General features: G+C 37.9%; 1 protein-coding gene across 2 annotated transcripts in view; it reads right to left on the bottom strand.

Moving 5' to 3' along the window:
* Positions 1 to 10421, bottom strand: part of LOC105838202 (5-hydroxytryptamine receptor 2A) — a 51411-nt gene extending 40990 nt beyond the window's left edge. Inside the window, exons 1-2 of one of the 2 annotated variants that reach the window (XM_012683572.3) lie at positions 7441 to 10421; positions 5028 to 5439 (exon numbers count right to left, since the gene is read on the bottom strand). In XM_012683572.3, the coding sequence (XP_012539026.1) occupies positions 5028 to 5376 (349 nt within the window). In that variant the 5' untranslated portion in view covers positions 5377 to 5439; positions 7441 to 10421. The remainder of the gene's footprint in view (positions 1 to 5027; positions 5440 to 7440) is intronic. The other variant, XM_012683574.3, reaches the window with a different exon arrangement.
* Positions 10422 to 12790: the final 2369 nt, after the last annotated feature.

Raw genomic sequence — 12790 nt, 5'->3', positions numbered from 1 at the left:
AAGATCGAAATTTGCAATCTGTTTTAATTTTAAACATATTTTTAATTATTTCGCGCGCAGTTCTTTAAATCTCATTTTTTCTTAGAAAAGTTATTCTTAAAATACAATTACTAATTTGACAAGTAATATAATTAGTATTTTACGAACTGTTTATGAGTATAAATATTAATGGTAATTATGTTTAAAGTAATTATATATACGGAAAGATTAATTACAATTTTCTTAATTCTGTACTTCTGGACAGTTAATAGATAATCTATGTTATCTATATGACAACTGTATATGTATATCCCACAGTTTGGAATGCAGGATTGTCACCAGGCCGTCCACAGGAACCGCTCCCTAATTAAACGGTCGATTATTGATCGACTAACGAGATCACGCCGATGCGACGCATTTATTAGCTTTAAACCGACACAAATTAAACACATTATATGTCGGAATGATATCTTAACGTCGTCTTTTGTGGAATAATTTGTTCATTGGAGTAGTAAAGTATCGTTAAAGTCAGACATTGCCGTTCGCAAACAGTGGTGTTCGTTATAGTCAGAGACTGCAGAAGATTTTTAAGTAGTAAAGTCTTAACTTGATCAGACTCGTCTCTCCTAAAGTGAAAGATCGCGTAAAACATTTTCTTGATGCTGTCTCTACTTATGCCATTATTTGAATAAATTTTTCAAAAGAGAAATACTATAAAAATTATATTATAATAATTAAATGCGTCCATATAAATAATATAAGCTTTAATAAAATAATAACTAGGAACAATTAATATACTAATTAACGAGTAAGAGTAAATGAAAATGTTCTAATAGCTGTGGATTGTATTAATGCGGTACGTATTTCTGATATAACATCGTGTGCCACACGATTTTGCCAGAAGAAAGTAAATATAACTTCAATGAGGAGCTTTCAATTAATGCGAATGATCGATACGTTACGTTAATTAGGTATTAACAGCCGTTCCATGTAATTAATTACACGAATTATCGCGAATTATCGGCCTTTAACGCAAGTTTACTGACGAAAAGTCAAGAATTTCAATAATCGATGATCTGTTTTTTTTTTTTTTCGATTAGCACATAAGTAATTAATTGAAGCACCGTGCTCCCTTTTTCCGAGGAGGAAAGTGGTCTTTCGGGCTATTGCCAATATTCGCTATTATTAATATATTAGCAGTCTTGTAAGTACCCGTCGACATGTCTCGCATAATTCTATTAAAGCCTCTCTTCTTGCATAATAAAGTTAAGGACACGTTTCGGTCTCGTCCTGTTCGTTAGTTCAGGCGACTGAACCTTGACGAGGCACACGGACATGTCCTGTCGACGGGACACTTACAATTAACCGTATTTCCATGCGTGTCCTACCAACTAGGAACAGTTTAGCCAGAGTATACATTCGGTAGGATCAAATCCCGTCACCGGAAATCAATTCTCGTCTCTCTTGTCCCTTCTAATTCCTCCTCTCGTTGACATTATAGAATTAATTAACTTCAACCGCCTTGTTTATGAATCTTCAACCATCAAGTTTGATTTATAATATTATGCTTTGTCAAAGGTAAAAATTAAAAAGAATTTAGTAAATTTTTATGCATACTGAATTAAATTACGCAAAATCTCAAATTTTTTAATTTTGCTTACTTTGTTTATTTATATTTATACAATGTAATATTTAATTTAATGCAATGAAACCATTAGAATCTCTCTCGGGAGACTTTTAAATTCTTTTATTCCTAAATTTTTTACCTACGGAATTTCGATCTTGATGTGTGGAATTAAAATATTAAATCTATAAATCTTAGAATATAATTGACATTTGCGACGTCAAGATTTAAAGTCTTTTTCCCTTCGTCACGTGTCCCTCGGGGACGGATCATACACCTTCCCTTGAAATTGTCGCGCTATCCACGGTTAATCGGCCGATCTTTCCTAAAGTTTCTCAGCGGACGAATAATTATAGCTGATGAATATTCCATTTGATCCGCCTTCATCCCTCGTTCTTGCCTCTGCTCATTAAGAACCGTCATCCCGAAATCTATTTCCTTGCTAATGAACTCTCGGTTTCGTGAATTTTTCTCTCTCTCTCTCTCTCTCTCACTCTCTTTATATTTTCATAATCTTTCTTATCTCAAGTTACCACGTGATTTTAGGCGACGTGTGTGTTTTATAAAATTTTCCTGCTCCTTCTGATTAATCGCTTCAATTTTGTGTTCTACGGACTTTATGATTCTTAAACTTTTAATAGGTTCAATTCAATTATCCTCGAATTTTTTAAACGGAAATATACCTCGATAAGTTACGAGTAGTTAATTTCTGCAGAAAGATTGACTTGAAAACGGGAAGATCGAAATTTCGAAAGCAATGATCCAATGCGGTGCAACATTAAGTTACAAGCATCCTTGGAGTAGCAATAATAGAAACAGGGGCCGCGTGATTGACCGACACAGGACACGAATCCTTACCTCCCCCGGGGGAGAAATTAAACCGACGAATCCCAGGAGTGCGTGTTATTTCTGCGCATCGATCCTCCGTTTCTCTGTTCATTTCTCCCGTGCACGCTCGCCGTCTATATTTGACCTCACTTCGGCTAAATTAAGTCATCGTTTAACGCAACCACGAGACGTGTCGAGAAATCGCAATTTGCAATTAAGGATGCTTTAATTCGATAGGGATTTTCCGACTGATATTAAGAAACCAGGAAATATTGTTACATGTTTATAAAGTTAATTTTTCGTGAAAATTTTGTTATTTATTGTTTTTAATGTGGTTGCCATATTACCGATTATTTGATATGTGGTCAATAAATAAATTGTGTTTTTTTAATAATAAATTGATAGAAATGAATAGGAAGGTAGGATAGAAATAATAGTCGTCATTAAAATTATGACTCGCAGATTTGTGAGAAACTACTATTAATTATCAAACAAGTTATTATTTAGCTTTTAAAATATGTCAATATTTATCCCATAAATCAAATTCAAAATTTTCAAGATTATTTATATCGTGAATCTGGCACGCTTTCATGCATTTGGTAGTATTTGACATCGCAGTGACATTTATTTTGCAATGGTAAATTAATGAAAATCGACAGGCTCATTGTCAAACGTCAGATAACGTGGACATAATATTTCTACTTTTTAATTCTTTTTACGCCCTTTGAGCTCCTTTGGGCTTCGACTCTGATGCTTTTTTGTCGGCCCGACAAGCCGCTCGACATCTTTTTCTCGCAATCAATTTTCTCCCGGTGTGTTTGGACACGGAGGTCCCGTTGCTACAGCCGCACTGGTCGTGTTGCGATGCAAGTATCAAGTAAGCATCACTGGTCGCTCGCCACTAGGTGATCCATTATGCATAAGCGCGCTCGTTTCGGCCAACAAAGAGCCTTGAGCTCTTCGGGAGCGACTCGTGGAAGCGGGCCACCTATCACGCGAGAAGACCGATGAGAACCCGGGGTAATGTCGGCGATAAATAGCGCGGTTTATGCGCCCTTACGCCAATTCCGCCCGCCCCCGCCGCCCCAAATCCCTCGAAATAGCGACCGCCGCTCTACGAATAGCATCTCCCGGGCGCGTTTTCCTTTCCGGCTCGATTCTCCCCCCCTCGACAGCTAACGTTTCACTCCGGGACGTCCGGGTAGTTTTTTAACCCCTTTGTTTCGGACACGTCTGCGGCTATAACTGGCCCTTATTCGAATTTCGCCCATCTCCGAATTACGCGAGATATATATCTACGTGCAAGCTAGATTCTTTACCTGGAACTCTGCTTCCGCCGATTCTTTTTCGAGGGGTGGAGAGGAGAGGGTGAAGGGAGACAGGCGATATTTTATTCGAAATATCGGTGGAGAATTTCGAGCCCTTCCGTTATAGATTTTCCGTGGCGCGATACGTAATAACATTTTGGCGATGAAACAGCGTGGTTTACACGCGTCTATGACATTTGCACGCCGTCCGTTTCCGCCTCCGCCCAAAATCGCTCGGAAGAGGCGGGCGGCATTTTGTTCGGAATCCCATGTGGCGCAATGTTTTAACCTCTTTATTTTTTAGGTCCCGTGTAAATATGGGCACAGCATTGTCGGCCAATAAATAGCGCCCTTATGCGAGCTTACGCGAATTTACCCTATAAACTCCCGTCCCAAATTGCTCTCGCTCGAAATGGCTATTAGCAGTCTACGAAGTAGCGATGTTACCTGAGCTGTTTTTTAAAATGACGCTATTGCCTTTATGAACAAATGACATTTTTGGGGTTTAAAACTTTTTCTGCTGCACAAATATAAATACGGGAATGCCGACGATAAACGGGACCCTTTGCGTTCGCTCTTACGCGGTTTCCACTCTTTCCTTTTAAACCGCTTGGAACAGGCATTTTACTCGGAACGTCGGAAAGTTTAATTCTTTCGTTCCGCCCTCTCGAAATGTGGACACAGCAATGTCGATGGTAAATAGCTCCCTTACCCGGAATACACGCCTCTCACTCTCTCTCTCTCTCTCTCTTTCCCCTCGAATTACTCGAAATAGTATGTAAATAGCATCCTTTTACTTCGTAGGTTTTCGTTACCGACGGTTATTTTTATTTTTCGACAGTTATTTTATTCGGAGCGCTAGAAAATTTCTTGCCCTCTCATCTCGGCCAAATATGGGTAACAGTAATACCCATGATGATAAATGCGAGTCCTTACGCACCCCTGCGCGATTCACGTCCCTTCATCTTCCTTAAATTGCTCGAAATAGGCACGCAACGCTTTACTCAGGAGACATTACTAGGAAATTGTTAGCGCTAGATTTCATTCTAAAAAAAATATATATATTAATATTCTGTTAGATTATAATATCATTGAATATTCGCATAAAATAAAACAATTAAGTATACGAAATTATATGTGAATAAAGTATCGTTCTACTCAAATTATACGTCTCCGTCGCAAATCGCAAATATATATATTCTTCGAGGTATCGAGCTTGGTCCCTCTGCAAATTCCCGGGGACTCGTTTTCTCGTACATTTTGTGCAAACTATACCCTAGCAAACTCACCTCGCACGAGCGTAAGGATCCCCAGCGGCATCACCAGGATAGCGACCATAAGATCCGTGATGGCGAGGCTCATCAGGAAATAATTAGTGACGTTTTGCAAGCGCCGCTCCCAAGCGATCGCCAGGCACACCAGGATATTTCCCGCGGCTGTTCCAAGTACGAGGACGAGCGCGAGCATCGCCCACCAATTGTTGAGCTCTTCCGTGCTGTCGTTCTGACTTCCGGCGGGACCCGCGCTCGTCGTTTCCAGATCGGCCTCGCTGCTGTTCGAGGAAACGGCATCCCACAGAGTCGACGAGTAATCATAAGAATCCGTCAGGATGCTCGCACGAGTCGTCGAACTCGTCATCGCTCAGTCGAAAACTTTCACCCACCAAGACGCGCACTTTCACGGCACGCGAAGACTCTGCACCTGCAAAAGCGCACCGTTCCGAATACCGACGTCATCGTGTACCGAGTAGAGATTGGTAATTACCCCCCCCCCCCCCCAAAAATGATGGTCTATTTCAAGATTAACAGTCGGAAATATATCGAAGGAGTTTTATGATTTGTGAAATGGAGAGATGGAGGATTTGCACGAGGGATATATGACGAGCCGATTGAATAATCTAATTAAAAGGTGTCACGGCACTGTGAGGGAGGATTAAAGTTTGACCAGAATGATCAAACAAAATGAAATACTTCAGGAGGCCAAAAGTTCAAGGAACGAACGCTCAGGAAGGCAGGATATTGAAGACGAAAAATTCAGAATGCTCGGAATTTATAAAATAAAAATTTGAACGAAACAAGAATTTAACGTTGAAAGTTTGCCGAGTCAAGAATGTAGTAAATTAAAAATTTAACTTTAAAAGTCTAAAGACAAACTGCGCGAGTGTCCGATAGTGCAAAGGTTCGTTGTTTTAAAATCGTAAATATAGAAATGGTAGAATTTAAGAATCAAGATGTATAAAGGTACGAGAGATCTTAAAACTCTAAAGAGAGATGAATTTTTACGATAATTCAATGATTTGAAAAATTCTACAGCTCTTCTGTATATCATGTCGTTACGTTTCGAAGAAATACCTTGAAGTATTTCGCTCAAAAGATCAATTATTTTTCATTGGTGCAGCAAAATTGCAAAATATTTCTTAGATGGAGGATCTTTCGTGGAAAACGGAAGGGGCCATTCCCATTACGTCTTCCACGAATTACGAGTATCGATAGCGATTCAATTTCATCGATGCGGCTGATCCGATATACCGGCTGATATATCGATGGAAAGCGAGGATTACGTGTTCAACAGGTTACATCGGCGAGTGGATCGTTTAAGCGAGCAATTGTGAATATTATCGCCGTAGATATGCGAGGGCACTTTCAAATTTTTGCGACAATTAATCTGTCGTGATTTCACTGTCGTCATTCAATTTAGAGTCGATAATCTCGGAAAATCTTGAATTTAGAGGCGTTTTCTGTGTGTTTTTTAGGTTGATTCATGGTCTGCGTAGGCGGTAGAACGCCAAATCAGAATGCTGGAAGAGGAAAAGTTAATGGCCTTAAGATTCAAAAATTGGCGATAAATCAACAAAGTTTCAGCAGTTTTCGGGAATTGGAGGTATTAGAGCTTTAATGGGTGTTCTTTAGGGAATTAAGTCGGTAGTCTTAAGAGTCATAAACACATAGGATGAAAAATTTCGAAGAACTCTTTTTAGAGAGAAAGAGGGAGAGCATATAGAAATTCTAAGAAATTTATGTATATATTATTAAATCGATAAAATAAGGTAAAATAAGTTCCAGAAAGTTTGCGGCTTTGAGACTTTCAATTTTCATAATTTCAAGAATTTAAATTAAGAAAACCTTTAGTAGATTTAATAGAAATTCTCAAGCAATTAAAACTTTTTGGGGAATCTTTTCAAAGATTCAAGAAGATGAATTAAAGTGTTTAAAATAGATCAATCAATAAGAGTTAATTTCAAAGAAATTAATTTTAGATCCTAGAATCTCAGAGCATCAGAAATTTTAGCGATGAAAATCAATTTAATTTAAAAAAATCGAAGAAACAATTATTTTTGAAGCATTTCTTTTTTAATTTGAAGCAAAAAGATATATGATGATACAATGATTAAATTAAACAAATTATAAGATTGAAAATTCTGAAATCTTGGAATTTTTACACAACTTTCCAAGAATTTAGATAAAAAAGTGCGTTTCTAATGAAGAAATTAAAAGGCTCAAAGATACGAAAGTTAAGAAAATTAATATTACAGAGTAAATTAAATAAGCAAAATAAATTTTGATGGAATTTAAGAAAATTAGGAAACGGAAGTTCCGAAATTTTCGCAGTTTTAGGAATTTCAATTGAGCAAGTAGAGCTAATGGAAACTCGGGCGATGAAAATTTGTCAAATATTTCGGAAAACCACAGAAACGGGACGCACATTGTTCGGTGAACTTTCTCCTCCGCGGACAAACGGACACTCCAGAGGTCCCGAAGGATTTTCCTGCGGTGGTTTCAAACGCGCGCGTTCCCTCTGATAACAGGTCGGGGGTGGCGACGGGCGAGTGATTCGACCTCGGAGCCGAACGCGAAGGGCGAACAGCGCGATCCACGGGGGTTGCTTCGCCGTGGACTACTAGCCCACTGGCTTTCATTTCGCCACCGCCATCCCCCACCGGCTGTCTCGCCGGTGCTTTTCAACCCCCGGCGAGGGTGTTGCGACGCGCAAGCGTTGCCGCACGGCCTGCCCACATCGGGACACCTGTTCGTCCTTCGCCGTCGCTCCTTGTAACAGATGCACGCGAGATGCAATGTCTTATCGATAAATAATTGATGACACTTTCTGCTTTTCCAATGAAAACCGATGACGTATCGACATATTTTTACACCCCCGCCCCCTTTGAATTTCTTACTCTGGCTTTCCTCCGAAACTAATTCTGAAAAACATGGAGAACACACTGAAATGTTAAACTGTTCTTATGTCATGAAGCGCAATGTGTCATTAAAACTATATTTCCTGGACTTTCCCTGGACGTGGACATCTTTCCGTGAAACTTGAGAGCGGTAAATTCTTGTGACAAACATCGAGACAGGTGTCCTCAAGGTATTTTTATCATGGAAGAGAGATTTACCGGAAAATGGAATTGTACAGCATGCTTGTTCTAAATGTTGTTAGAGCGGAAAAGAGTGTACAAGCCAGAAACAGATAGAAAACATTTTCAAAATGCTTATTGTTAGTTGTAAGAATCAACGTACCCTATGTCTCTTAACCAGTAGTACAATTGAAAAGAAAAAGAGAAAAGAGTCTTAATACACTTAAACACAAATAAATGAAATGGGACTTTTTTAATAAAAAATTTTAATAGAAAATAAATAAATGGCTTAAAACATTTAATAATAATTAATAACACGTTTTATTAGTAACACGACAGGAGAAATGTTTTTAAATTTATTTTTTATAATATATTTATCGTAATAATTGCCAAAATTATTAATTAAAATTCAAATTTATTTACTCATTAGAATCTGTCAGTGATTTATGAAGCGAATAATTGACAATTTTCATATTTAGTTAAAATAATTTTGCTTTATTATAAAGAAGATTTTATTTATCAAAATCTACATTACTAAAAATATATAAAAGCGGATTTAGCGGTGAAAGAATCCCAGTTAATTAAAAATTAAATTGCGTTTATGAAGAGAAATAAATTTTGTTTTTTTAATACATTGTTTAATGTATAAAATTGGATTTAATTGCAATAAATGTTCTTTAATTGCGGAAATTAAATAGTGTTTATTAAAATGTGCGTTTGTCAAACGTATCAAATTACTGTTAATTGTAATAATTCTACGTATGTACATTTCTCACGTATTTCCTGATGAAAGCTAATCCTATTATCTCGTTTTAATCATATCCACGGAATTTAAAGATGCAAAAGGAGTTGAATATTAAAAAGGGATTGTAAAAAATCTCTCTTTCGCACCCTCGTATCTCGGGCGATGCGTTTTGCATACCGATATCCACGTACCTGAAATTAATACGGCTTTGTTCAAGTATCGAATTTACTTTGGCGCTATTTCCGCGATATTATTCTCTCCGACTTTCAACTCATAAATTCTGTGTGCTATATCTTTGCTTATTATTGTCAGAATAAATAAACCCGGCTCATCATTCGTGTTTTCGAAATTGATCCGGTTTTTTTTTTTTTCTTTTTAAAGTTGAATTGGAGTTGGATGGAGCAGCAACTTCCTTTGCAACGTTATGCTCTTTTAAATTCTTTTATCCCTGTTTTAATATCTTTAAATAAACAAATTGATAGATTGTATATTTTGTATTGTGTGCAAGGGAGAGGGGGGGGGAGGGAATCTCATTTCTCTTTAAATTGAATATCGATTTGCAACGCATAGTGCACGAAGGTGTCGTGAGAGAAGGATGCTAATCGCGATAAGTTCGCCGCGATAAATTGGACACGAATAAATGTTCCCGCGAAGAGCGACTGGAACGGGAGTTCTCGCGAGCATTAACAAAACGCAATATCGTTCCGAGAATTGCGATAAAGGGGCGATTTATTGCGTCCTTGGGCGATTTTTTGCTCGTGCGCTCGATTAAAAAGACTTGCGGAAGGACACTCCTAAGAAACGAAGCCCACGGATATCGCGCGGGATATCCAGAAGCTACACCGGGGATTATTCCGGCATCGTGTTCTCGCTGATTCGTATCGCTCGAGCTTTCGTTCGGTATCGTGTTTTCGTTACATTATCGTTTCATAAACTTCGTAAAGATATTTTCTCTTTCTTCTACAACTACGACGACATCAGAAAACGCCGCGGCAGAAGATACACGATCCTTCCGTCTCTCCGCTGATTTGATTCGATTCAATCCTACTCATCAATGTATCGTTGGATCAATTTTACTTACAACTAAACAAATTTTAATTTCAATCTTTTCTTTCATAAAAAAAAAAATAGAATTTTATGGATTGTTTCAGTGAAATAAATTAAGTCTCTACCACATGTCGAAGACCTTCTTCTTTCTGTCTGTTTGCAAGTGTCGACGCACACGAACGCTATTACTCTGTGATACTGAGCCACAGAAATTTTATAACAATTAATTAGAGAACAAACCGCAATCTGATTATTAAATGTACCATCACTTTAGCCGGACAACTTCTTGAGCTAGATTTAATCTCGTCTTAAATCCACTTAGGAATATTCCGGATTTCCGTACTGAACCCACGATCTTGTAAGATCAATTATCTTTGCAAACCGATTACCGAACATTGTAAGAATGGGACGGGAATTTTCGCGTCCTGAAAACTTGAAAAGATATACTTCCATTAAATTTAATTAAAGATTAACCTTATTTGCTCAGTTTGCCGATATTTCTTGTGTGTGATTTATATACCTTTTTAAATTTGTTAAACTGCGCGCCGAATAAATTTTCGGTCTTCTTGAAACACTGTTATTGTAGGTACAAGTTGAACAAGAGTAATAATACCGTGGTATTAAAATTGATAATTTAATAATAATTAATGATAACATTAAATCATCTTTAATTACATGTGTTTTCACATATCGATTTGTATTCTCCTATTATCAATTAAATCTATTATATATATAAAGTATGTCCATTTGTTACAGTTATCTTAGTGAATTGTCGAATTTACCAAGTTTTCGTATTGTCAATTTTTAATGCGATTAAAATGTAATAAACTTATATTACGTTATACAAATTCTGTCGCACGTTACGCGTGCCTCTCCTTTTTATTAAGAAAGAATTTAATATTTTGAAAATAATATTTTACTTTACGTTTTACAACGCCATAGTACATCCTACATTCGCAGATTTTTCTCAGAAAAGCTGTTGTTATGCATTCTACGATAAGTCGATATGCAGCGCATGGTCACGTGCTTTCAGCTGCCGCCTTTTATTGGCCTTAAATGTTCACGGCGCTTCTTGCGCCGAAAATTTCATTTCGCGCTCGAATAAATTCCCCTGTGATGGATTAACGCCATTACGCGCGGAGATTTATGTCGCCGGGATTTTTTCTCCCTTTTTTTTTTACGCCGATTTCTTATCTCTTCCAGGATTCGCCCTGGAATTGCGTGGATCCAAAGCTCCAAAAGATTTGGTGGCTTGATTCCAAGAATCGAGGATCGTAGGAGTCGCAAATGGTAGTACATAACATATTAATCGAAAATGAAGCTGTGAAAATGAGAAAAAAGAGGAGAAATTTAATTAGAGATTAAAATTGGAAATTAAAATAGGAGTCTATAAGTTAAAAGTGAGATTGGAGATAAAAATAGACATTTGATCGGCTATTCGAGAATTCAGATGGTACATTTAATAAGATATTTGAAAGTTATACAAATATAAATTTAACTATGCGTTTAACGTTTACAAAATTAAAGAGGAGAACTCGGATGGATGATGAGCCTGAATTAAAAAATTGCAGGATATTGGATCTTCCTCTCTTATTTGAATTTTCTGAATTTGCTTGCGCGGCAACGCGGTCGCGCGGTGTAACCACGTTTAGGCCGTCGTGAATAATCGGCGAATAGATATTCGTCGCGGCATTCCCCGCGACTTTCCGCATCGTCGTCGTGCAGCACGCGTGCAGACACGCGTGTCCACACGCGTGCACGCACACGTGCAACCGCACGTCGCCCCTTCCCCCCTCCCCCTCCCCTTCACTCACCCCCGCAGCCGAGCTGCCGAGGACGACGTTAAAAGATCGATCGGCGAGCCAAGTCACGTCAGCGCACTTCATTTCCGCGGCCGGGCCGCAATAAAGCGCGCGCAAGGAGAAATCCTATTTATCCTCCGTCACGATATTCGAACTCGGTTGAATTTAATAAGCGCTGATTGCGAACGGCGAACGCCGTTAAAAGTGCTCGCGCGCCCGCCCGCCCGTCAAATTTAACTTGGCGCCTGCATTATGTCCAATTAACCGCTCGGACGGAAATGAATCCTCGCTGCGCATTACACTATAGATTTTAACAATTGCACGCGAATCCATAATCGTCGGGCGGCGTGGCGGACCGAGGAATTGCGAGAATTTCGTAACATTATTAATTACGACACGTTAAAACTTTATATTGGCTAAAATATATATATATATATATATATATAAAATATATATTGATCTGAATATATTAAATATTTAGTTTGGTTTTTGTGACACAAGTTGTCAAATATTAAAAGAGCAGCGCTGGAAAGGCTAAATATATCTCTCGTTACCGAGTTTTATTCAAAAGAGAAATTCGAGAAGTTAATAAATACTTGTGATATCTCTTTTTATGTTATCACGTGTAAATATACACGTTTTCAGAAGGTTTTATAAAAAAAAAAAAAGGTGAAAACCATAATACCTTTGGAAACCGTAATACCGTTTTCGCCCAGTGTAGCATTACAAGATTAAGTTTCGAAATCAATGTTTTCAAAAATAAAATCTCGCACTACCAAAGGTTACTCTGCCTTTTCGGGTTATTTCTGCACGAAAGGTCATTCTTCGGCATTATAAAATTACGTTTGTCGTTAAATAGTTATATATTAATTGAAACTGCGTTATGTAAATTATGATGGTTAATACGCGTATCGATTGTAACAATTTGGTAATTTAAGTATCAAGATAATTAGCACGCTTTACACGATTATTCGTGTCCGTATCGTCGTATGGAGCTTTACACATTTCTCCCCTTGATGTTTTTCATCCGTAAAATCCAGCAAATAAGTTAGGTACACGACGTAGTATTATTCCAATCCTCCCAGTCATATTCAAATTACCCTT

The sequence above is a fragment of the Monomorium pharaonis genome, chromosome 5 (assembly GCF_013373865.1).
Source record: "Monomorium pharaonis isolate MP-MQ-018 chromosome 5, ASM1337386v2, whole genome shotgun sequence".
Classification (NCBI taxonomy): domain Eukaryota; kingdom Metazoa; phylum Arthropoda; class Insecta; order Hymenoptera; family Formicidae; genus Monomorium; species Monomorium pharaonis.
Note: the sequence above shows the minus strand (reverse complement) of the source record. Positions and strands in the feature narration are given on the sequence as shown.